This window comes from Pygoscelis adeliae, unplaced genomic scaffold, assembly GCF_000699105.1.
Source record: "Pygoscelis adeliae isolate BGI_AS28 unplaced genomic scaffold, ASM69910v1 Scaffold432, whole genome shotgun sequence".
NCBI lineage: Eukaryota > Metazoa > Chordata > Aves > Sphenisciformes > Spheniscidae > Pygoscelis > Pygoscelis adeliae.
This window is the reverse complement of record NW_008824289.1, coordinates 533,057-555,402: the sequence shown is the minus strand read 5'-3', so window position 1 is coordinate 555,402 and position 22,346 is coordinate 533,057. Positions and strand designations below refer to the sequence as shown.

General features: G+C 48.9%; 3 protein-coding genes across 4 annotated transcripts in view; 2 read left to right on the top strand and 1 right to left on the bottom strand.

The window, feature by feature from the left end:
• Nucleotides 1-7,589, top strand: part of TM9SF4 (transmembrane 9 superfamily protein member 4) — a 19,735-nt gene extending 12,146 nt beyond the window's left edge. The window contains exons 7-18 of the mRNA XM_009318761.1: nt 132-250; nt 387-498; nt 995-1,065; nt 1,496-1,628; nt 2,186-2,267; nt 2,376-2,451; nt 2,801-2,884; nt 3,071-3,246; nt 3,602-3,665; nt 4,269-4,388; nt 4,925-5,014; nt 5,398-7,589. Coding sequence (XP_009317036.1) covers nt 132-250; nt 387-498; nt 995-1,065; nt 1,496-1,628; nt 2,186-2,267; nt 2,376-2,451; nt 2,801-2,884; nt 3,071-3,246; nt 3,602-3,665; nt 4,269-4,388; nt 4,925-5,014; nt 5,398-5,547 — 1,277 coding nt within the window. The 3' untranslated portion in view covers nt 5,548-7,589. The remainder of the gene's footprint in view (nt 1-131; nt 251-386; nt 499-994; nt 1,066-1,495; nt 1,629-2,185; nt 2,268-2,375; nt 2,452-2,800; nt 2,885-3,070; nt 3,247-3,601; nt 3,666-4,268; nt 4,389-4,924; nt 5,015-5,397) is intronic.
• An 8,234-nt stretch (nt 7,590-15,823) lies between these two features.
• On the bottom strand, nt 15,824-20,553 carry PLAGL2 (pleiomorphic adenoma gene-like 2). 2 transcript variants are annotated; one of them, XM_009318750.1, is made up of 3 exons: nt 20,329-20,553; nt 18,535-18,930; nt 15,824-17,602 (listed from the first exon to the last, which is right to left on the bottom strand). In XM_009318750.1, the coding sequence occupies exons 2-3, from the start codon at nt 18,795-18,797 to the stop codon at nt 16,381-16,383; spliced, it is 1,485 nt and encodes a 494-aa protein (XP_009317025.1). In that variant the 5' UTR covers nt 18,798-18,930; nt 20,329-20,553; the 3' UTR covers nt 15,824-16,380. The 2 variants fall into 2 exon arrangements, with proteins under 2 accessions (XP_009317025.1, XP_009317024.1); XM_009318749.1 differs by having other exon boundaries at nt 20,444-20,514.
• A 582-nt stretch (nt 20,554-21,135) lies between these two features.
• Nucleotides 21,136-22,346, top strand: part of POFUT1 (protein O-fucosyltransferase 1) — a 7,558-nt gene continuing 6,347 nt past the window's right edge. The window contains exon 1 of the mRNA XM_009318760.1: nt 21,136-21,156. Coding sequence (XP_009317035.1) covers nt 21,136-21,156 — 21 coding nt within the window. The remainder of the gene's footprint in view (nt 21,157-22,346) is intronic.

Genomic DNA, 22,346 nt, shown 5'->3' with positions numbered 1-22,346 from the left:
TGCTTCCCCTGCAGTATCTGGAGTAATTGCAGCCCAGTGCCTTAAGGGTACCTGGGGCCAGGATGGTCAGTGGGAGAGGTGGTACCTCGAGGGACGGGCTGACCTAGTGTGTGCCATGTTTTCCCTTACAGACTTGAAGGCTGATGAGAAGAGTATGTGCACCCTGCCTGAAGCTACGGGCTCTGCCCCTCAGGAAATAGATCCTTCTAAAGAGAACCAGTTGCTCTTCACCTATTCTGTTCACTGGGAGGTGAGGGAGTAATGGGAAGCTGGCTGGCAGCTCACTGCCCCTGGCTGGCAGTTAGTGCTCCAAGTGTCTGTCACAGAGGTGTTGTGGAAGACATTGGGAATGTGCTGGTATGAGAAGAACTTTCCTGTTCTTTCAGGAAAGTGACATTAAATGGGCTTCCCGCTGGGACACCTACCTGACCATGAGTGACGTGCAGATTCATTGGTTTTCTATCATAAACTCAGTTGTGGTCGTCTTTTTCCTTTCAGGTGAGTGAGTTGTGTGGGGTGAAGAAGGCTTTACCATTAATCTGCAGGGAACTTTCTTTAAGCCTCAGCTGCAGATGGCTCGGGGAGGATGTGGCTGTGTCCGAACCTGATCAGAAGGAGGAGGAAATGAATATTGGCACATAAAACCTCCCGGTTCAGGCAGTGCCCCATGGGGTCAGACAGTTACCCACTTCTGCTCTCTGACTAGGGTAGTTGAGGGAGTAGGATGTGGTTAACACACACTTGCATGTCCGTATTTAAGGGAAAAAAAACACAGGAAAGCCACAGTGCCCCGTTCCTGCTGGAATACTGCCTTCCCTGCTCGCTGGGGTTTTGTTTCTGTCTTTGCTGAAGGCTGGGGGAGACGGCTAATGACTCAAGGCCTCCTCTCCTAGCCAGAAGTGTGTGTTGGTGGGAGCCATGTAGTTGCACAGCGTGAGAGCAGCACGGCCATGTAGGAGCCTCTGAGTTAAACTCCGTTTGTGCTTGTTTTCAGGTATTCTCAGCATGATCATCATCCGGACTCTCCGGAAGGACATCGCCAACTACAACAAGGAAGATGACATCGTATGTATTTGTTCCTGGGGCCGGGATCAGAGAGGGAGGGAAGCACAGAAGAGAAGGGATCTAGTCTGAAGACTTGGATGTATTGCCTCTTTTCCTTGCCCCTGTTTTGCTTCGAGCCCTGAAGATGGGAGGGGCAGTTCTGTCATGTGCTGTCACGACACCTTTGTCTCTGTACAATGGCAGATTACTGGTTTAGATGTCTTCAGACCTAACTAATGACTGCAGACAGTTCCATAAATGTGTGCCCTGGCACTGGCAGTTCGGGCCTTAACTGTTTTAAGCCCAAGAGGAAAGAAGTTTAACTAGAGTGATATAATTCTGTAGAAGAACTGGATACAGGGAAATTAATGTCTTAGGCCGGCTGTGGTAGGACCTTCATTTCCACCGTTAGACCGTATCTAAATAACTTCTTTTCCTGTTGTTGCTGCAGGAAGATACTATGGAGGAATCTGGTTGGAAACTGGTGCATGGAGATGTCTTCAGGCCTCCGCAGTATCCTATGATCCTCAGCTCTCTCCTGGGTTCTGGAATTCAGCTCTTCTGTATGATCCTGATCGTTATCTGTAAGTGGCACATGTTGCATGGGTGGCTGTAACGAGAAGAGGAACGGTGCTCAAGGGCATTTGTAGCTCCCATTGACTTCAACCTACGCTCACCTTAGCTTGAGTGAGGTTGCATTAAGGCCGCTTCCTGCCGCAGGGCTGATCGAGGCTATAGGCCTGTGCGCAGCATTTCTGAGTTTCTAGACAGCGTTTCCCAGCTGAAGGCATCTTCTTGTGTTTATATTTCCTCTTATCAGGATAGGAGCCCTGGGTGATAGTGGGCTGGGAGACTTTTGCACGTGTGTGCCTTGCCTTCCGAGTGGCACCTGCTCAGATCTCTGGGGAAGTTGAGGCTAAAGCATGGTCTGTAGCTTGAGATCAAAGCCGTGGCTTCCTCGCTCTGGCCAGTGTCGGAGGCTGTGGATGCGTTATGCTTTGAAGGAAATGAGGTCTGTGCAGAGGAAGGCAGAGATCCCAGCCAGCTGTGGTCTGCACGTGGGACGGGCCCCTGGCCTCCAGATGCTGGCTAGCACACGTACATCGGAGCTGCTGTTCTTTGTCCTTTTTTCCCTCCGCAGTTGTTGCTATGCTGGGGATGCTGTCGCCTTCTAGCCGGGGTGCGTTGATGACTACCGCCTGCTTTCTCTTCATGTTCATGGGGTAAGTGTGTCTACTGCTTCCCACAGCAGTGCCGTCCTGCCCGCCCCTCCTCTTCCTCTCCCCAGCAACGAAGGCTAATTTTCTTTGTCTTGGCTTGTTTCTGTCCAGGGTTTTTGGTGGATTCTTTGCTGGCCGCTTATACCGGACTCTGAAAGGACATCGATGGAAGAAGGGAGCCTTTTGTGTGAGTCTTGTGGCGTTCTGTGCCGTTTATCCAGGTTTGCTGATGGCAGGATACGTGGATAAGCTCCACGCGTATTTGCGGGTAGCTGGACACAGCCTGGCTGTACTGCAGGGATTTGGTGTGGATTGAGTCCTCGTAGCTTTACAGGAAAGGGCGAACACCGGAGTACATACTATAGTAAAGCAAGAGGATTGTCTGAGATCCTCCCCACAGCCCATCCCGTGTCCTAGTGCTGTAGCAAAAGGGATGCTTCCTCCACATGTGCCTTGTCCCAGCAATGGACTCATTGAAGAGAAGCATCTGGCTGATTAGTCACGCGTTTTCTCTTAACCTGTGTTTGCTCTTGCAGACAGCTACCCTCTATCCGGGTGTCGTCTTTGGTATCTGCTTTGTCCTGAACTGTTTCATCTGGGGGAAACACTCCTCTGGAGCGGTAGGTACCGCCTTCATCCTGGAGCCTGCAGGAGCGGGAGGAGGGTGACTGGGCTGTCAGGGACTTGCTTAGTTTCACAGTGTCTTTCTAAATGTGGGTTGACCAGAGTCGGTCTGGCCAGTGACTTCAGTTTCCAGGGCAGGTGAGCTGTCAGCCTCACTTTTGTGACTCCCGGTGTGATTCCAGGTGCCTTTCCCTAACATGGTGGCCTTGCTCTGCATGTGGTTTGGGATCTCCTTGCCCTTGGTCTACCTGGGTTACTACTTTGGATTTCGCAAACAGCCGTATGACAATCCTGTACGGACCAATCAGATTCCCAGGCAGATCCCGGAGCAGAGGTGGTATATGAATAAATTTGTTGGGTGAGTGATGAGTGTCTAGGAAATACGGTGAGTTAAGCCCCCTCCCCTCAGTCTCCTTGGGCTGCTGAACGTCACCTTCTGCTGGTCTCTGGACACAGACAGATGGCAGATGTGTTTCCTAGAGTAATGCGATATCAGAGACGATCTTGACAATGTTGACGTGGTATGACTGGTGCTTATAAAAGTGGTACGCGCTCAGCAGCGGGAGCAGCTGCGCCATTTACTGTGTGAAATTTATTCTCGTAATCTGGAGCTGTAGAGCTTTTTCTAGGAGCGCTCTCTGTGGTTACAGGGGACTTTTAATGGCCAGACAGTTATATTGTGCTGCTTATGACTTTTCTTTCTCGCTCTGTAGGATTCTCATGGCTGGTATTCTGCCTTTTGGAGCTATGTTCATTGAACTGTTCTTCATTTTCAGTGTAAGCATTTAACCCACTTTGCTCCTGAACAGGATTCCTCTCGTGCCAAAGCTTTTGAAAGGGAGGGGGCTTCCACTGGAGCACTCTCCTATTCCGGTACTTACGGAAGGGGCTAGCAGGTTCCCTCCAGGCCATTCAGTATTGTTTCCAGAGAGGGCTGGGCTGTGGGTCTCTTCAGACTGTCCTCTTGCTGGAGACACCTGGAGATGTCTGTGGGACGCTCCTTGGTGATCTGAAGGATGGTGGTGAAGATGAAAGCTTACTGTAACGTTATGTCAAGGAGGGGTCCTGGTCTAAGACATTCACTGAGCCGTTCCAGCTGCTCCCCATTTTTCACCCTCTGTGGATGGGGAGGAATTTGCTGTTCCGTTGCTAGGGAGATGGAGGGGAGTGAACAAGCTACCTCAGAGCTGTCTTTGGGCGCCTTTTCGCAACCCGATTCCTCTGAAGTAATGTTGTGAAAGGCATTAGATCTGTGGTTTTGTCTTCATGAGGCTGAGGGGCTCCTTGCTTTTCCTTGGGTTAGCTGCTAGAAGCTAGTCTGGTGTTCGCTGATTGATCACAGTAGCATGGAAACAAATTTCTGCTTTGTCTTTGTTTCAGGCAATCTGGGAGAACCAGTTCTATTACCTTTTCGGCTTTCTCTTCCTGGTGTTTATAATCCTGGTGGTATCGTGCTCCCAAATCAGCATTGTCATGGTGTACTTCCAGCTTTGTGCTGAGGTGAGGTTTCCACATTCGTAGTTTTGGTAGCGCAGGGTACTTGCTCCTGGAAAAGCACAGGTCACGTTATTGCTGCTGGTCAGCAGAAATCTAGTGTGGCCCGGCTTCACAAGTGTGATTGCTCTTAACACCTCTTGACTTCAAGGAGAATTGAAGCTACTTGATTATCTGCTAGGCTGGGAACTGTGGTTTCATACCAGAAATTATGCTGGGAGCAGGGTATTTTGAGCTGACATCTCTTCCCAAAGAAACTATTTCATTCCATCCACACACAGGATGAAATGCAGGGCCAGACGTGAGCCGTGTTCTTCGGTAGCAGGTGCTGTGATACTGACCTGCCTCTGCTTCAGTCAGCTTTTCATCCTCTCTGTTTGGAAACACTTCTGTGACAAAATAGTTCCCCAGCCCCAGACTGTGGTTTTCCTTTGAAGGAAAATGGGTGGTGGTCTTCCTGTCCCAGAAAGGTCACAGCTCCCCTGAGGCAGCGACACGGGAAAAGGAAGCCTGTGGGATAATGAGCCTTTTTACCCTGCCAGGATTACCGCTGGTGGTGGAGGACCTTCTTGGTGTCTGGAGGATCTGCCTTCTACGTGCTGATCTATGCCATCTTCTACTTTGTGAACAAGGTATTGTTACTCCTCTTGTGTTAAAGCGGAGAACCTTTCTAGAGGAGATTGTTGGATTTGGGAAGGGCAATGGTGGGACTGCCTAGTCCTAGTGTGTCCCCGTGCCAGCCCAAGGCACTCACCAGCCAGCGCTAACAGTCCTTCCAGAGAGGAGAGAAGGTTGTAAGTGGCCGAGGCCCCTGCCTGCATTACCTGTGCGGAGCGGTGCTCTCCAGTCCCACCTCAAAGGGGAACTCTTTTCAGCCGGACAAAAATGAACCGAGTGGAGGGTTTCCTCCCTTCATCAGGTGCCCCCTTGTAGAGGGCACTGGCTGGTTTGGGGAGCTAACTCTTGTTACCTCCGTACTTAACTTTGCTCGTTTTTTCCTCTTCTTCTGTTTTAGCTGGATATTGTTGAGTTCGTTCCTTCCTTGCTATACTTTGGCTACACTGCCCTTATGGTCTTGTCCTTCTGGCTCCTCACTGGCACCATTGGCTTCTATGCAGCCTACATGTTTGTCCGGAAGATCTATGCCGCAGTGAAAATAGACTGAAGATGCAGAGACCCAGCAGAAAGTAGACACCTCTGAACGCGTGTCCTCCTGGGAGTGAAGGGGACAGCTTCTCCCAGCTCTTTTAAGGAAACAAAATCCAGTGGGAGAGTGACAAGAGAAATAAATAACTCCTCATTTTGGAATGTAACTTTGGCACAGTGTACATGGATTCTGGGCTACTTCTGGGGGGAAAAGGGGTCTATAGATACCTTACATTTTAACTTTGTTATCCTGTTCCATATTTGAGGGAGTTTTTTAGCAGAGAAATATCCCTCTGTATAAGTAAACCCCCTTTTTGCTAATTCATCCTTTTTTTTTTTTTATGTTGATGACGAATGGATTTGAGACAGCAGTGGAAACACTTGTGAAAACGTTTTCTTCCAGCCCCTAGGGTGCTCTAGGATTCAGGGAGACTCTTCAGACAAATATCAGACTGGGTTTCTTTCCTGCCTTCATGTCTGCACAGAAGAGGGAGCTTGACAATGGCAAAATAAAAGGAGCCTAAAGGCTTACCCAGCGCGAGTCTGGCGTGCTCTGACCGCAGAAGTCCTGGCTTCGGCTTGTTTACAATTTGATGGAGGTGCCATTCGGAGCCTGGGAAGTGCAATTTCACCCCGAGAGAGCTTGAGAACTGCAACCCTCGGCCTCGCTTCTCCCTCCCTCCGGCCTTGGACAGCACGGGCCGCTTCGGATGCCTCCACTGGAAGGGCTGAGGGCGGGTGGGATTTCCTCTCTTTCGGAAGGTGCAGCCAGCTGCAGCAGGACGTAACGTTCTGGTGGAAGTGACGTGATTGTGCTGGTGCTAGAATACAGGACTGGAAGGATGCGCGAGGTAACTACAAGGGTTTGTTCTGTCGATAGCTCTGCTCCGGCCGCGTGAGGAAAAGGGGCAGGCTTCCTTCCCGGGAGCCCCGCCGGGATTGCGCAGAGCCCTGCGGAGAGGAGGCTGCGACGCCGCTGCTTTAGTGCCAAGCGATCTGATGCAGTATTGGGCCTGAGCTGCCGCGAGGTGTGTGCAGAAGGGGCTGGGGACAGAGGGAGCGGCCCCGAGGAGTTCTCCCATTGCCAGGAGCGGGCTGTCTCGCTACCTGCCCTGTGCTCCAGCTGCTCTTGCTGCTCTCTTCTCCTCCTCTTAGATTCTCTACCTCCAGGGAACAGAAAAAGTGTACGCCCCTAAGCTGTATTTTGTTCTTCTCCACAAAATGGTCCAAGCCCTCCGGGATAGCCGATGCGGGCTCTTCTGCAGCGGGCTCCTCTTTTTCGGTGGCTTGATGCCTGAATCAGCCCATGGGAAGCTCTTTTTAAAAGAGGTTAAAGTTTTTTATTTTGGTCACTTCAATGATGCTTACCAGTAAAAAGGTTCCGTGTTACAGTGAGGGCTCCCTCCATCCCCAGACTAGCTGGATTCAGTCAGGGCTACAGGGGAGAGGTTTTTTTAGCGAGATCTACGAAAATTTTGCTTTTGCTTCTTCCTGTAGTAAGCAGTAAGGTCTCCAAATGACCAGCTGCCACAGGTGACACCGTTCCAACCCAGAACTGTCCAAAGCCCTCCCTGTTACCAGCACTGATGTGCACCCTTGAGGGGTTTGGGGCTTTTTTTAGCCCCAATTGCCATAAGTTTCCACCAGGTTCACGCAAGGACCCGTGTCTCTTACCGACGGCCTTGCCCCCTGCGGGGAGCTGGCTTCCCAGGCGGCTTGGCTCCTCAGCACTGAGTCTTTCCAGCCTTGCCTAGTAGCTCCTTCAGCCGCCCGTCACGCCAAAGTCTAATCAGCCAGGAATCAAGGATGGAAAAAGGGAGCAGGGGATGTGCGAGCCGACTGTGCTGTGGAGTCCTGCGTCAGTTCTGATTTGAGATCCCTCTCTGAGATTTTGGTTGATTTTTTTTTTCTTTTATTTTCTGCCCCTGCCCCAGCAGAGGGGCTCAGCCAGCGTTGATTTCTCTCCCTTGCCCGAAGTGTTTTCTCTGTATTCTTTGTAATTTTTAATTAATGTATGTATTCTTTGTGTCCTGTTGTAAATAAATCTGCCATTGTCCTGTTGTCCTGCTCTCCTGGGTTCTCCTAAGCCACCTCTTGGGACTTTCTTTCCATAACGCTTAGCCTGTTCGACACCTGCGTGGTCTTCGATGTGTGGCTTCAATCGGAAGCAGAACTTGGAATACACTGCGGTTTTCTTTTGTAATGTTTTTCTCCTGGTAAACTTGACTGAGCAGTGAGTTCCTCCCAGTGTGGCATGTCCTGTATCCTGCCGCATATTGTAATTGAAACGCCACCGGTCAAGGCATTTGGATCCGCTTCTCGCTGTACCGCTCTCGTGTGCTGCACGGTAAGACCACTTAAGCAGCTCGGCTCTCGCGTGTGAAAGACGTCGTTTGACTCGCGTAGCACTAATGGATGGAGCAGCAGGACTGTCGGATGGCTGACGGGCCGGGAGCGTCGGGCAAATACACGGTGCTTTAGAGCAACAGAGGTGAGAGTACAATTGAGAAGGGAGCTGCCATTCCCTTCCTCCGAGTAGCGGTTTGGAGGGGTGTTGGTGCTGTGGAAGCCGGACCTTCATTGTTAGCTTCCAGCTCCGCTTCCCCAGTGCTTGTGTATTTCTGCTGGGGGGGGTGTATGTGGCAGGAGAGCAGCAAGCATCCGTTAAAGAGGCTGAGGGAGGGAGGGATAGTGAATTCACTTTTCTTGTGATGTTTTGCCCAGCAGAGCGACGGATGTGCGCAGCCGTGGCTGGTGACGGGTTACAGGGCTGCCAGTGTTAGGGGTTGCTGAATGTCTGTGACCCCGATCAGCTGCCGAGACCGGAGCAGGCAAATGCCTAAATCAAAACTCCGAAATCATCGGAATAGTCCCTTCTCCCTGTGAAAAGGGCAAAGGAGGGCTTCAGCTCCGCCAGCAAGACAATCTGGGCTGAACTTGTTTTCTGTTTTCAGGCAGACTGGAGAAGCGGCGCTGCCGTAGTCGTGTCCTGTTGTAGCCCTCCGCTCGGGGGGTAGCACTGCTGAGGGAACGGCACGCGTTGCCAGTGGCTGCGTTAACAATGAAAACTAGATCATACCTAGAACAGCGCCTCGACACTGAAAACGGTGGTCAGCTTTTGAACCGTGTTCTGAAGAGAGATTCCCGAGAGGGCAGGATGCTCTTCGCCCTGTGTCATCTCTGTCAAAATGCTCCTGCGGCTGGTGTCAGCAGACGGCCGTTGCTTAAGCTTTAAGGTTTGGTTCTGGTTCTGCTGCCCCTGTGCAAGGTGCAGTCCCGGGGAGCTGCACGTGCCGGGGTTATTTGGAAGGGGGAGCGGGCTGTACTCGCCTGGAATGCTTCCACGCAGGCTGGTAATTTTAGAGAAACCGAGTGACCAGAACTTTCTGTCTAACAAACATTATTCTCCTGGACAGGAGATAATGGTATCGGCCATTACTACGTCCCCAGCAGGGTGCCGTGTCCTTTTTCAGGTCTGATTCTTTGCTTGAAAGAAACTTAAACGTCTGCGTGGATTCACGTAGGGAACTGGGTCTTCGACTTGCCTTAGGAGTCTGTCTTTACTTAAAAAAAAAAACCAGACCAAAAACCCCCTTCCCCTCCAAGAAGACGCCCAGGGCAGATAATTCAAATGCTTTTAATAAACAACTTCATTATAAAAAATGCTTTCAATTTGAACTTCATTTTGCAAGACAATGAAAGAGCTAATTTTAGTGATAAACCGCACATTTCCTAATGGCACTTAATATTTTTACAATTTAAAAACCTTGTTTACAGCCCCCAAAATACTCCATTAAGAGAGGTTATTCACTGTGTGTAAAAGTGCTAGAAAGTTTGCTTTTAGAAAAACAGTTGAGCTTTAACAATGGGAAGCTTCTGGCTTCGGCAGCCGTAGCCGCAGGAAGGGAGGTCGGGCACGGGGCCCGTCGAGATCCAGCACAAGAGACCGACTGAATTGCAGCCCCAGTGAGAGACGCCGCATCTCTCCCGTCGGCTCCCAGGGCTGAGAAAGCCCAAACCCTTTCCCTTACAACGGGATGTCTGCCGGCTCCGGATCAAATGCTGCCCCCCGGTCAGCCGCTCCTGCAGCCTGCGACGGACGGCGGAGCTCGTGCCAGGGGCAGCCCTGCCCGGGAGAGGGTTCTCAGCGTGACTCTTGGCTGCAAAGGCCACTCAGTAGCTTTTCCTCCAGCAGCAGTTTCGGAGCTCGACTGCTCCCAGGGGTGAGTCCTCATGGCTTCCACAGGTTCCCTCTGCCCTCCCTCTCGCAACCACCCAGTTGTCAGAGCACCTCGAAGGCAGACATCTCTAGTTTTTTGTTCGATATCCTCGTTTAAGGAAAATACTGGTAGAAATGTTACAAAACAACCTTTCCAAAAATAGTTTCTAGACATTAGGGATCACTAGAGGGGGAAAACCCAACAACAGTCAAGGCTGAGGCACTCAGTAGGGCAAGGAGAAGTCATAAACTCAAGGCAGGCTTCTGGCAGAAGGTAGGGAACCTGCCCATTCCCAAGGCCAGCTCTCCGCTCGGGTGCGTGGGCTTGTGCGCCATTTTCAGTCGCATCTTGAGGCAGGGTGTGCTGGCGAGTTCCATAAGCAGAAGTGTTACCTTCAAGTGCAAGACACTGAACTGCAGAGGAAAACGGGCTGCTGGGGCAGGTGCCGGTACGTGATCTGTTCACCTGGATGCTCAACCGGCCAGGACCCGTGTGCTGAGCGACAGATGCTGTAGCCATTCCTGTCCTGCGGGCTTCACGCAGAGCTGTCCCTTTCCGTCTCAGTACGTTCTGTGTTAGAGCTGGCTGTCCGCTTGCATAGTAGTTTCAAAGAAAGACACGGTATGTGAAATAGATGGTGAGAATGAAGGTGAAGATAGGTGTTAAAATGAGGGACGGTTCTTTTTTAACGAGATCCTTTCATGTGGATTGTTCCCCCAACTGAGAATGAAGAGCTGACCTATTTCATAGTAATTAAAAAAAAAAAATATTCCAAACTCCCTATTCTTCATCTTCCCCAAAGCCTTTAACTTTCCTCGTCACTGTGATCTCCCAACACAGAGAAGCTACCCCCACGTCACGTACGTTCTTTGTGCGTGCCGATATTTAGGCACTGGTGGGAAGGACTACTGCAGACCTAGCTTCAACTACGAGCACACAGCGAGGAAGATGCTTCAGTCTCTTCCTGCAAGCCTACCTGTGCGCCTAAGAAAGAAAATGTACTTTTGATAGGAAAGCGAAGCTAATGTCGCGGCGTAGGTTTGTGAGAAGCAGAATATGATCTGTTTTCTGATCACCAGTTCAATTTTTGCTTGACCCGTTTCTGTGGCAGTCTGAAGCATTTGGTGGCGAGTGGTCTGTGTAACCGTGTGGAGATGGCTCCGGGTGCAGATCACACGGGAGCCTGCTGAGGAAGCGCTCTGGGAGAAAACGCCTTACCTGGAGCTACAGAATGCCTGAAACAGGCGGAAGGATTCCTGAAGGATCCCGGTTATTCACCGGAATGAAGTGAGTACATCCCGGGGTGGGGAGAACAGCATGGAGGTGAGCCCGATGCGAGTGCGCATCGATTGTGCGGCAGGGACAGCGGAACCCGAGAGGAGTCTACTGACACCGGGGCCGTGGTGGTGGTAGGGCAGACAGGTGAGGAACGGGAAACAGCAGTCCCGTGAGGGAGCTGTGTCAGTAGTAACGGCGTGTTTCCCCGGGCAGGTTTCAGCTGCTCTGCAAGGGAGGCTTGGAATCGCTGTGGCCTGCTGGGCACAGAAAGGTTGAGAGGCACCAGGGTCAGCAAAAGGGGTGAAAACAGAGTCCAGGTTTCCCGAGTCCTGGTCCAGCAGACCAGGCCAAACCAAACTGCCTTCTCCAACCAGGCGGGTGTCGGGCAGGATTGTATTCAGAGCTTCAGATTTCCCATCTCCGAGAATTGGGAAAAACACAAGACGTAAGTTATGAAAAAGAAGTAAATTTTGGATAAAGATGGAAACCCGTGAAGTTTTAATGAAGTGGTTCTCTTCGAGCCATTCATCCACTTCACTCTTCGGTGGCAGAATATCTACAGGGCTTGGGCAGGCAATTAACTAAAAATAGGCACCCGAGGGAGAATTCAGTGAGCCCGAGTAACCAGGATTAGAGAGGATAAGCAAGAAGGTAGGGTGATGGGGAGAGCATCTTTGAAGATTTCTTTGTAAGAATTTTAATTGCAGGCAGTAGAAAATGCCTCTGCGGGGTTATTCTTTCCAGATAGCAAAGGTGATGCACTGGTAGAGAAAGGAAATGGGGATTTTTCAGTGAACTGCAGGAAATCTTCCAAGCAGCTGCTATTCACCTGTCAGCAAGGAAGGAATTAAAGAACAAAGAGCTGAGCTCCCAACAAAAGTACTGAAATCATCCATCTACCGGAGGGAAAAAAGGGATTCCCATTGAAGTGACAACATTTTTCAACACAGAGGCTAAAGAGCAGGCACTACTGTGAGACAGCTGAACAGGGTCTGTCAAAACGCTGTACGTGGATATTCTGCCAAGTGAAATTCAGTGGAAGCAAATGCAAGTTAACATGTTGTTCCTTCACACAAATGGGTTTTGAGCGAGCTGTAATCCCATGGGGAACAAGACCTTCAGACTTTCACACAGCTCTAGAAATCTGAGCCTGGGAAGGACTGGCTAGGTGAGTTAACCCTCTGCTGCCATGGAAATGCCATGGAAATGTATTTTCTAACGAGTGAGCTGGAATCATTCTTATTTCTAGCGGGACATTATGTCCTCGCCCTTTTGACAATCTAGGGTCTGATTTATAATCGCTGGCGTGTTCGTGTCCTGTCCTTTCACAGACTTGTGCTCTATGATTTTATATCTTCGTTGTCTGCACTGTTCCTATTGGTCTTGAACCCTCCCCAAGTCAGCCACACTTTAAAACATTTATTTACTTAATTAAACCCTTCTGACCAATTATCTGCTGCAGTTGCTCCTCTTGGGCTCAATCTGATGCCACCTTTCCGATACAGATGTGCCTGGAATAAAGACATCATAACGGGGTGGTTCACAGGGCTCCCCCACTGAAGAAGTCCTTCATTTAGCACTTAAAATGCTCTACATCTTTAATGGCTGCCTTGTACTCTGTTCGTGGGATAAAAGTGTGAGACTTCTACTGGCATAACGTTTATTACAGGCGAGTTTCATCAGTTCCGACTGGTTCATCCTCCGAGCCATCTTGCTCTCATACAGCTGGTGCTTACTGACTCAAATCTCAGCGCTTCTCCGCTGCCCTATCTCGGTGTGAAGTCCAGCCTAGCTCCTGTATTCACTGAACCTCTTTGAAAACACTGCTTTAAAAACTCCTCTCTTCCATCAAAAGCATTTTGTGCCTCCCAAGATGGTTTAATTTGTATTTGTCCTGGCTGACTCGCAGCGGTCTCCTGTACCTGGAGCCCCTAACGCGTGGTCCTTGGTGATCGGCCAAAGAATGCCTGTATGTAACTGTAATGCTCGGTCCCGTGTTCACGGACACCGATGCCATGGGTCTGTTTCATATTCACCGTCCTTCCCTGCAGTCTCCCATTCCCTACGTTAATAACGATCTTGGGAGAGAAAGCAGCATGTTGACTTAAACGTCCCTAAACCTTGGTTTAAAACAAAAAACCAAGAAACCTTTCTGGGATGAAACTTTTTTTTTTATGTATCACCTAACTAGCGTAACGGCTGCCACTCCCTTGTGCACAAACGTCCTGCACGTGAACAACAGAACGGTTTTCCAGGCTGTGCCGCAGCTACCGTCCTCGCAGCGTGACAACTTTGCTGTTGTGTTTTACCTACAGTTGCATTAGCGGGAGCTTGTCTAAGCTGACTTCTACTGGTTTTTCGTAACAGCTCGGTACATACTTCCTCATGAACTTAGATTCCCAACTGGCGTAGCCTAGATGCTCAAAGGTTTTGTCTTATGAACAGGTAAAAGCTGCTCGCTAACTAGCTTCAGGAAATAATTCGTTTTGTGAATTGCGTACTTAGTATTTCAAATGGCAGTAGCCTCATTGGTTTTAAGACTGGCTGACAAAATACTTGCAGGTTATAAGCTCTGTTGTGGCACGGGAACTTCGAATCCATTTTCCAGTGCCAATACCTGGCATCGGCTCCAGCGTGCCGTCTCTGAACACGCTCCCTTTGCGGGTTCAAACTTCCCTTTCACTGACAAACGTTATTGCAATTCTGCTTGTTAGAATAGCTGGGGAAAGCAAATCACACGTGCAAATAATAGCAAAATGAATTCCATTTATTCTTTGACAGACTACTGGTAGGAAAAAGATGCCTGGCTCTAAGTTTAGCTACCACTGCTAAAGGAGTTCCAGTGATGACATCTGTTCAGAGTACAATGCAGGCAAAAAGCAAGAAAGCTGAATGTTCTGAAACGGAAGGTGGTGCGTGATGGCATTGCATAAATCTGATAATCCTCACTTGCAGTAAGTAATCAGTTCTGACTATTTATTTCTTTAAAAAAAAAATCCTCTCAACTGAAGACAGGGATAAGGCTTGCATATACTTGGTAACAGTGTGAAACTCTTTAATTTGCAAAGAGAAAAGCAATAGAAGACAGGCCTGAGGTATTCAATGACGGTAAATAGAAGACTAGCTGAAATGCCCTATTTACCTTTTCTATGTTAGAGAACAAGAAGGCACTCGTTGAACTTCGAAAGGCAACGTTTTACAGTGGAGAAAAGGAAGTACTGCATTTAACTCGGGGAGATCATGGCCACAGGATATTGCTGAGGTAAATAAATCTTATATTACATTTTGATACAAAAGTATTATTTGCAGCGTTGCTGGCTAACCTAAAACAACTGATCTATGTTTTGAAGAATCAATGGATCACTAAACAGTCATTCTGGGAAGAATTACTAAACTAAATTAAAAATAAAATTCTTGAGTAAAATGGAAGGGGGGCAAGCCTATGAACAAACGAGGCACGGCTAATGTCACGCTGTGGGATCAATGGCTCGGCAGAAAGTAATATGCACGGACTGAAATGGATGTGCTCTGGGGAGACGAGGGAGGACAGCATCTGGCTTCGCTGAAGGAGCTGAGATAACAGAGTAGAGGTAGATTTTGCATTTTCTAGATTTACGGAGAACAATATTGACAGATTTCCTGGTTTATATTGGCCTACAATGGTTCCTCCATGCCGAGGTATGAAGATCTGCGTGTCTATATTCATAAACATGCACCAACGTATAGTGAGATCGACCTCCATGTGTTACCATTTGCAGTGCAAGGGCCCAGGAAAATGAGAGCAGGAGATGATACAGATGCTAAATGACATCAGCAGCTGGCTGCCACTTCAGTGTAACCCTTCTGCCCTCAGTAGGTACACAGTCCATGGAAGAATTTAAGAGGCGAGGCAGGGAGCAGGGGAAGCAGGACTTTAACTTCAGGAGACAAGGCTCGAGAAGGAGAGAACAAAAAGGCCAGTGGAACCAAATGCTAAGTGAAAGGGTGACGGCAGGGCCAAACCCTCAGCGTTCGTTAGGACTATTAGTGTTGGGGAAAATGCTTCAAATACACCAATAGAGTATACATGAAGCTGGGACCAATATTTCCTCCTGATTCCTGGATGTTATCACCCTAGGACAGAGGTAAAAATAATCTCTTGAGACTGCTTCATGGATAAGCCAAAAGGGCACTGACCTCACTGAACTGTTGTGGTAAAAAAAAAAAAAACCCCACCTAGAAACTCGTACTCTGTTCCTCATCTCAAGGGAACCTACGGAGCCGGGCGCCTGCAGCCTGAGCTCATCCATGCCTGGTACGACAGTACTCGACGCTGCCAGCCCCGAGCTCCTAACCTAGCTTTTTCACATGCTTTGGTTTCCAGAACAGATGCGCGATCTGTTTGCCTGTGGGAGATATTTAAAAGGGCTCTATCCATACACCACAAAAACAAGCTAAGTTGTGAGAGCTGCTCCATCCCCTTGACACGTGGATAGCCAGAGAGAAAACGCAGGAAGCTGCTGCCTACAGTGGCAAAACGCACGCCTACAGTGGTCCAAAAAGCAGTGTATTTCCCCATGGGGGAAGAACATGATAAGTGAAGAGAAATCAGTGCAACCTGACTTCGTTGTGTAAACAGTGTTCTAGCTACACCAGATATAAAACCAGTGTATTCTGGTGCCTCCTATTTTTGTAATGGCAGAAAACAGATTTGTGTTGTGTAAACAATGTTCGCTGTGATGAGTTTAACCTAACAGCTCCGCAAAGAATGAGGTGACATCTCTGAATTCACTACGTAAACGGTCTTGTTGCTTAACACTGGAGTAAGCTGTATGCGGTGGAGTAAGCTGTATTAGGTGATGGGATGAGAGGTAGTGGGGAAGGACAGCCTCTTCCCCGTTGGCTTCATACAGAGCAGGTATCCTGACTTCTCCTCCTTCTCCGTGTGGAGGTGTTGGCTGTTTTGCCAGAATTGCAGTGTGACAACATGAAATGGAAGCTGGACTCTTTGAAAGTTTAGCCCAAGACGAAAGAGTCTCACCTCCTTCTCGGGGACAGTCCCTTCCCAAAGAAGAACATAGCTCCGGGATCTCAGGGAAGGTCAGTGCTAAGCGCGGCTCCCGATTCACAGATTAAAAATTAGATAAAATATATCCAGTCTATTAGCTGAAATCTTTTCGCTGTACAGGACTGGGACTTGCACGGGGATATCTGCTGTTCCGGTCTACAAGTGCTCCCTCCAGAGATCAGAAACCTCCTGTCTGAAACAGCTTTGCAAAGCTTTCACACCCTAAAGGGAAGTAAGAGTTGTGCGTTTTTAAGGCTCTCCACAAAAGGGTGACTGAAAGATCTGTTCTCCAGTGCTATTTTTCAGCTTATTGGAATGCCTGGTGGAAACGTGGCAGCGTGGTTGTGCTCAAGCTGGAGGTGAAGACAGGGGGCAATGAATGAAGGGGCCCAAAGTTCAGCGAGGCCCCAGCTCCAGGAGATTCTTGAGGTTGATGTTGCAAAGTGGTAAGCAGTGGCTGTGTCTCCCCCTGTGAGTAGCCCATGACCAATCCCCCCGATGATACAGGTGGATTGCAAGGAGGAAGATTTAGGGGGAGGAAGCCAAGAAGATGAGAAAAGTCCATGTTAGCAGCACAGAGAGCCTCTGAAAGGTTAGCAGGGCTCTTGGAAAGCAAAGCCTCATCCAGGGGGGGTGGCTGAGGCGAAGAGGACTGAGGCTCACCAGATGAGAGAGACAGGCTGCCAGGGAAGTCTGACAAAAAGCTGTCCACCTCTACTTTGGGTAGTTTCTCAGGCAAATATGAGGTAGATCCAAGCTGATACTTTGGAGGAGGTTGCGGTGGGGAGGAGATGGGAGAAGAAGACTCCAGAGGATAGCTCATTCCCATTGGAAGAGAATTAGGAACCAAAGAATGGGGCATCCCTGAGCTTGGCATGGTTTGGAGATGTGTGCTGTACATGCCCACAGGCAACATGCCAGGGAAGCTCTTACCACCTAGCATGTCTCTGGATGCCATACACAGGACGGGACTCAGCTCTTCTTTCACTGCGACAGATGAGCTGCAGCTTAGGAGACCCAGCATGTCAACTGGCTCTGTCTTAATCTTCAGCAGTTCCTGGGAGTGGCTTTTCTTCATGTGCCTGGTCAGATGATCCTTCCTCCCAAACCTCTGAGCACAGTACTGGCACAAGAAGTCCTTCCGCCCCGTGTGCACTACCAAGTGTCTTCGCACATCTTTCCGGGTGTAGAAGCGCCTATCACAGTGGTCACACGGATGCTTCTTTTCCTTCGCTCCACCAGAAGCCCGTCTAGAATGAGCTTTGAGGTGCTCCAGCAGGACTTGGGTACTTTCAAACGTCTGGAGGCATACTTTGCAGCTGAGATCACCACTGGCAGCTGCGTGCATGGCCAGATGTCGCCTGAAGCCGAGTTTCGTGTTGTAGTTCTTGCCACACTCAGGACAGTGGAGGGCCTCCTTGTTGGGATCGTGGGTCTGGAGGTGGTTGCGAAGGTGATCTTTCCGGTGAAACATCTTCTCGCAGTACATACACTGATGAGGCTTCTGAGCAGAGTGCGTGGCCATATGCCTTTTGGGAGAAAAGCAGGAAAGTTTAGACTAGCGTCCAACCCCTAAGAGAACACACGCTACTTTTTCAAAATTTTCCTTGCGTTCTACGCTTTATGCCACAAAAATCCCAGATGGCATTTTACCGCCACTAAAAGATGCTGCCCCGACAGCCTGAGCCGCAGGGACTCTCCAGGCACAGAAGCACGACATTTCAAGCAACAGTTACAGAGTCTGTCTCAGCAGTGCCCGTCCTCCCTAGAACGCATCCCCTCCGCACAGGTATACTTCAGTCGTCTACTCAGCTCCTGTTCTCTCTGTTGAGGCTATCAAAGGGGGAAATGACAAAGAAAACCTTGGTAGTCTATGACAAGAAATGCTTGTCTGCTGGTGAGACGGCTTCGTTTCATCAGGAGGCATCAGACTGTGGCAATGTCTGTTGACAGCCACTGTGGACTGATTTCACGGTATCTTACACTCCCTGACACTGTAGTTCACCTAGTTTCAAGTTCCTAGTGATCATAGCATTTAATTATTCTCTGCTATATTTCAGTACGTAAATAGGAACTCTACTTCTTCATGCTACAACAATAGCTGCCATAGAAATATTCCTGTGATTAAAGTTAGAGGTAAGGCTTATGAAATGCGAATGCTATTCTTGCTTTTCATTTTGTTTTTTAATCTGTGAACTTCACTTTCTGCTTCAATTTCCTCCTTAGTAAAACAGAAAACAGCTTGTGCTCAGGATAAAATATTAGCTGAGGTTCTCTGGAAGGTGCTTAAAGAGATGCCAAGTATGGTAACGTCTGGCACTCAACTGCTTTGCAGGGTAACAAGGGCATTCCCCCTCCTCCACCTTCTCAGAAATTCAAGCAAAAAAACACGATGGAGGGGTTTTCCCCTCTCTTCTGGTAGGGCAGCATTGTTCGGCGGAGGCACTCAGCAGTTACCTACCTATATAGCTTGTACTTAGAAGCAAAGGCTTTGCCACAGTGAAGCTGAGGGCAGTTGTACGGTCTCTGCTCAGTATGAGAAAGTGTGTGAGTTCTCAGCTTGTCCACATTAGTGAAGGAGGTCTCCGATATTTCACATTGGCATTTTCCCTGACTTTCGGTCTCTTCACCTCTTGGTCTGGGGACTAATTTCCAGCCTGTCTCTTCCTCCTCCTGCTTTGCATCTTGAATCCAGTTGGGAACACTGGGAAAAAATGCCGTCATGGCAGGTCTAGTAGAACATGGCCATGTCAAGCAGAACTTGAGCCTGCAGGCGTCTTGCCGTGATGTTGTCCCGGTGCAGTTTTCCGTTGGAACCCTCTGTGACCGAACTGCTTTAATAGCAAAACATCTTCATCTGAAATCACAGAAGGGTTGGTGTTAAGACCCTGCACCTTTCACCCGTGCACACAAACACGTGTGAGCATTCAACAAGCATTATAAACGTGTGAAGATGCGTGTTCACAGACATGGGAAACTCCCACCTCCAGAATGCGTTTCGTTCTTTTCTCCCTTAACCCCTGTTACCTGAATAAAATGATGTTAAACTTTTGCTGAATTACATTTTTGCAACTATTAAGAAGCAGTGTTACTTGTTACATGCATTTTCTCCCGAAATATTGTAGAGAGGTGTCTCTTTGTAGCTCTAAATACCTCACCTTTCCCCCTGTGTTCTGTGGATCGCTTCTCATCCCCTTTTTTCATGTTCCTCATAGTCTGTTCTCACTTGCTCTTGATCTTTGCTTGCACGGAATTCCCTTCTAGAGCTTCTCAGAGAAACTAAGGTTCTCTTGTATTTTTTGCTTCATCCACTCTGCTACCAACCTGGTGCACCAGTAAGACCATCTCCTAGCAAACCAATCTGAATTACCACACGTGGGTCAACAGGGCTGGGGAAGAAAACTTGCTATTATTAGCAACATCACACCTTTTTCAGGAAGGCAACAGATGCTGCTTCTCTTCAGGGTGTGATTAGTCATTGCATTTTCACTTTTCTACTGCGGGGCAGATTCTGCCTCTCTGGATTAGCAAGTTTTCTACAGTAATGAGCAATTTTAATTTTTTTTTTTTCTTTTACACTCTCATCCATTGATAATGGAAGCTCAGACTGTTTCCTGTTCAACGAAATAGACCTCCTGTATGCTCTGCTGGCTTTCATGTTGATGAAAATGTACGTTACTCTCTCTTAGCAGGTTGTTCTTGAGTTGTGTCTGTCTTGTTGGTAAAGTACTGCATTTTTATATGGTTCTACCAACACCTAAACTGGTAAACGGTTAGCTGAAATAAAAACCTCAGAAAAGATCTCTTTCACTGAATTTAGCTGCCTGAGAAACTCTTCTTAAAATAGCATCAAACCCTCAAGCTCTTTCTCACTCCATGATTGCTTCAGAAGGAGGAACTTCCTGCCTGCACATCAACACGAGTGCCAGTTGTGGGCAGGATGTGCAACTACGAGGGAACTAACCAACCCCCATTAAGAAAGTGCACCACCGAACGTTATGAATAGCTGAAATAACAATAACTGTAACTACACCATCACTCACAATACCATGAGTGGTTCCCTCAGGATGGAAAACACCGGGAAACGGGACGACTCCGAGAAAATGTGTCACTATGAGGTTTGGAAACGTCCATTAAGAACAGAATTCAGTTTTGTGCGGGCTGAAGGTACTCAGGCAGAGCACAACAATAAAGGACTAGAACTGCTGAGGGGCCACATTGGTACGACCCAGTGTGCTGTGACGGCTGCTCCTACCCCTCCGGGTGCAGGAGCCCTGCGGTTCCGAGAAGTCTTCCTTTGTAGGTCTCTAAGACCGTGAATATTTCACCCCTGTAAGAGATGTGTGCCGGAAAAGATAAATGTTCTCTACCTCCTGCTTCAGAGCCGTGCACGCGTTCCGGGAGCCTCTCCCACTTTCGCCAGGTAGTTGCTGCTTTCCCTCTGAACAAGCTCAGCCATCCGTGCCAGTTTCAAAGCTACCTGAAAGAAGACAGAGTTTGAATTTTGCTGTCTTTAATAGTAAGGCGCATAAGCTACCTATTGCCTTCAGAGCAGAAACCCAAATACAAATGAGTTAAGACATGATAATTTCTGTAATTGATTATCGTAAAATTTCATCAACTGTCCTGTAAGATTTTAAGGTTCTAGCAAGAAAAAGGGCTCTGCCTAACTGGGTCTGTTTCTAAGTCTAAATGCATGTGGTAGGACACTCTGACAGCTGTGGAATAAGAAAGGAAAAACAAGGCCCGGGTCTGGCATAGTATCAGTGAAACACAGTAGCAGTGGAAGGTCAACAACATTCAGTTTTGTGCGCCTGATCTATATATATTTACATTTTAAAAAACTCTATTAGTTTTCTTAGTAACATTTCCCAAAGAACGTTCCCAACGTGCTCCCTGTAACTCTGTACCCACCAGAGAGAAACAGTCACCGCTGCCTGGAAACACCTCACCTGCACTTGTTCAGAGAACATCTTGTAGGTCACAGCCTTTGTACCAGCACTGGGAAACCCGGTTATCTTGGAAAGTTTTGTACTAGTGCTGGAAAAAATACATCTAGCCCATGCAGGTCCAGAAATCTCAGGTAAGTTGGTTACAGAAAACCCCCATCACCAGATGAATCTTCCTCTGCTTCAGTTCTGCAGAGGCTAAGAGGCTGGCAGGGTGAACACAGAGCTGGAAAAAAATACGATCCACCTGAGAGCTGGATTCCCACTGGCTGCCAACTTATATGAAATATTTCATTACTACAGTCATCGGGTTTGTGCAAATTCAAGCTAGAAGAGCTCATATAAGCTGATGGATCATACACTATGTATGAGATTCCGGCCACTTGTCACTGCACAGAGAACAATGAGGTCCGTCTGAGCTGGTACATAGTACAAAAAAGCTCTTGGGCTTCACAGAAAGTCCCTGGGACAGAGTCCGCCACCTGCTTTGACAGTTTGTCGCCGTGTTTAATCCTTCTCAAAGCACGGTGCAATGATGCAGCATTTCTGCACAGTTTCTGCCCCTCGAAGTCACTCCTGTGACACGGAGCACCGTTCCTCAGCTGTGCGGGAAAACCTTGTGGCCTAGGCTGGGAACCAGATCGGGGAACTGCCCAGGTTAAAAATAATCAGGAAAAAATAAAAAGGAGCCTGGATGAGTTCTCTGACCGGACCAACGGCAAAGCTGTGCTGATCTGGCCGGAGTGGGTGTGCAGCAGCAGTGGGAGGCAGGGACACGGGGCCTGGCAGGCTGCCTGACCCCCCTGGGTTGTGGAGCTGCGGTTTCTCTTTTCTAAAGGGCCTCTCTTGCGTCTGGTTTGTATTTGGCTGTCCTTGGCTTCTACCTGCTGAGTCCCGCTGTGCCTTTGCTAAGGAGCTGCTCCAGTACTGTCACTTCTCTTCCTGCAGGGACAGAGGAGTTGGCCTAGGGACTCCCGTGTCCCCTCAGTCCCCACCACCCGCTTCTGTGCTGCACTGGCCCGGCTGTTGTACAGCTGCTCGCTGGTGTGGCTGAAGGAACTTACCCAGCTGAAAAGTAACTTCTTTTTACATTTTTCCTCCCCCAGCCAGACCAGTCCCCCACTCAGGTGTGCTAAGCTATTTTAAGTTGTTAAAGCTGAAACTGGCTCAGGCGGATGGTACCAGCTACGTGGCAGAAAGCAGAGGCTAGAATCCACCGGGCACTCAGCCTCAGCCCGGTGTCGTGCCTCAAACCCAGCTTCTGCAGCGATCCCAGCCGCAGCGTCAGACCTGGCGCCGGCCCGTCCGGGGCACGGGTTCACTC

What these genes read in the sequence shown, in the direction of transcription:
- PLAGL2 (XM_009318750.1), bottom strand. Translation starts at nt 18,797, where the DNA reads ATGACGGCATTTTTTCCCAGTGTTCCCAACTGGATTCAAGATGCAAAG. An exon ending in TCTAAGTACAAGCTATATAG is followed by an intron (nt 17,603 to 18,534) that starts GTAGGTAACTGC and finishes TTCTCCCAAAAG; the next exon opens with GCATATGGCCACGCACTCTG.